This window comes from Belonocnema kinseyi, chromosome 1 (assembly GCF_010883055.1).
Source record: "Belonocnema kinseyi isolate 2016_QV_RU_SX_M_011 chromosome 1, B_treatae_v1, whole genome shotgun sequence".
Taxonomy (NCBI): Eukaryota; Metazoa; Arthropoda; class Insecta; order Hymenoptera; family Cynipidae; genus Belonocnema; species Belonocnema kinseyi.
In genome coordinates, this window is record NC_046657.1 from 165,634,007 (window position 1) to 165,636,076 (window position 2,070).

The 2,070-nt window shown below is 32.3% G+C and overlaps 1 protein-coding gene across 1 annotated transcript; it reads left to right on the forward strand.

Moving 5' to 3' along the window:
• The first annotated feature begins 267 nt into the window (after positions 1–267).
• Positions 268–2,063, forward strand: LOC117180941. The gene is made up of 6 exons (XM_033373575.1): positions 268–396; positions 483–627; positions 1,096–1,326; positions 1,402–1,632; positions 1,708–1,853; positions 1,960–2,063. The coding sequence occupies exons 1-4, from the start codon at positions 268–270 to the stop codon at positions 1,464–1,466; spliced, it is 570 nt and encodes a 189-aa protein (XP_033229466.1). The 3' UTR covers positions 1,467–1,632; positions 1,708–1,853; positions 1,960–2,063.
• Positions 2,064–2,070: the final 7 nt, after the last annotated feature.

Here is a 2,070-nt window from a genome sequence, read left to right on the forward strand (position 1 = left end):
TAAGGTACTACCAAGAGTGGAGCGGAACGATCGGAGGGTATATGGTCAGAGCTAAACTAACCTATAAGTGTGTTGTTTTCACGGTCGTGTTGTTTTTTCAACATTAAAATCAGAAATTAAAATAAAAACGGGTTATTAAAATGACCGTGCCACAGTCACAATGCCAAAATCTTGTTGTGTTTCAAAGTGCAATAAAGAATATGCTGCCAGTGGAGGTGAAAATCGTTCAATGTTTATGGTTCCGAAGGATGACGAACTGCGCAAGAAATGGGAAGTAAGATCCCGGGAAGTCGAAAACTCAAGTCCTCTCAGGCCATTTGCGAAAAACATTTCCAAGACTATTGCATTATACGTGAGTATATTGGCAAAGACTCCAATGGAACTGTTATTGCGAGGGTAAGACATTAATATGCATAGGAGTTTTTTTCTCGAATAAATACTACGAAGAAATAGTAAAACTTAATTAATTTTAATTTATTCAGGTTCCGTTAAAGAAGGCAAGACTAGTTAAATCTTCCGTACCTACAAGATTTACTTATCATTCTGACATTATTAATCAGTGCGACAAAGAGAATAATTTAAATTCAACAAATGATGACCTACAGTATTTCAACCTGAAACTACATGGTAATTCGGGTGTTTTCCTCGAATTTTATTAATATAATTTTACCTTAATTATATTTATTTCAGAGAGATCACCGTCAGTCCCATGTTGCCCCCTTTACCCCTATTTTTCTTCAAATCCCCTGTAACATTTATGTTTAAGAATTATGTCAAAAATGCGCTTTTCATTAATTCATTATTTTTAGAAATCAAAATTTAATTTTTTCTTTAAAGTTAAACTCTTTTTGAAAATTATTTATGTTCCTTGAAGTCTCATCATTTTAATTGAAACTCTATCTCGTTGGTTGCAAAATGAACGGTTTTGTTGCAAATTAATTTTTGTTTATTAATCTAAGTATTCCAGTTGATACTTGAACTAATTCACTGACAATTTGTGATTTCTTTTTGGTTGAGAATATTTTTTCAAAACTGAAAATGTAACTATTTCAATTGAACATTGCATCTCTAAAAGTAAAAGTTACTTATTTTTAGAACCTGATCTTACTTTTGTAAAAACGGGAATTAAGACTTATAGGCCAAAGATAACTACAAGTATGCTTTTAAAATGCGAAAATAATAAGACTGCAGATGTGATAACAGAGGGTTCGTATTTAATTTCGTTAAAGAACGAATTTCTGGTGACAAAACCTGCGAATCAGTCTGAATACGTTGATCGTTCAAGAAATGGTAACCTGCTTAAGTGTTCTTATTTGACACCACATGGTAACTAGACCATTCTACTCCAATTTTATTAATTTTGTTTAAAATTTATCTTTAATTTTGGTGTCTTATTTTTAGAATCTGATCTCAGTTGTGTAAAAACGGGAGTTAATACTGATGGGCTGAAGACAGCTACAAGTTGAGATTTAAATGACGAGAATAATAAGACTGCAGATGTGATGACAGAGGATTCGCACTCAATTTCGTCCAAGGACGAACTTCCGGTAACACGATCTGCAAATCAGTCTAAATGCATTAATAGTTCGATAAGTGATAACCTGCATGAAGAATCTCATATAAACCCACATGGTAATTAGACTATTTTAGTCCTATTTTAATTATTTTATTTAGTATGTATCTTCAATTTTTTTGTCTTATTTTTAGAACCTGATCTTACTTATGTAAAAATGGGAATTGAGACTGATGGGCTAAAGATAGCTACAAATGTAGATTCAAATTACGAAAATATTAAGACTGCAGATGTGATAACAGAGGATTATTACTCAATTTCGTCAAAGGAGGAACTTCCGGTAACAGAATCTGCAAATCAGTCCAAATCCATTAATTAGACCATTTTAGTCCTATTTTATTTATTTTCTTTAATTTTTATCTTTAATTTTGCTGTATTTTGTTTAGAACCTGAGATAACGTACGCGAAAACTAGAAATGAGACTTGTGGTTCAAACGTGACAGAATCTAACAATGAGACTCATTCAGCAGGGGACAACCTAGTTTCCCAAGAAACAA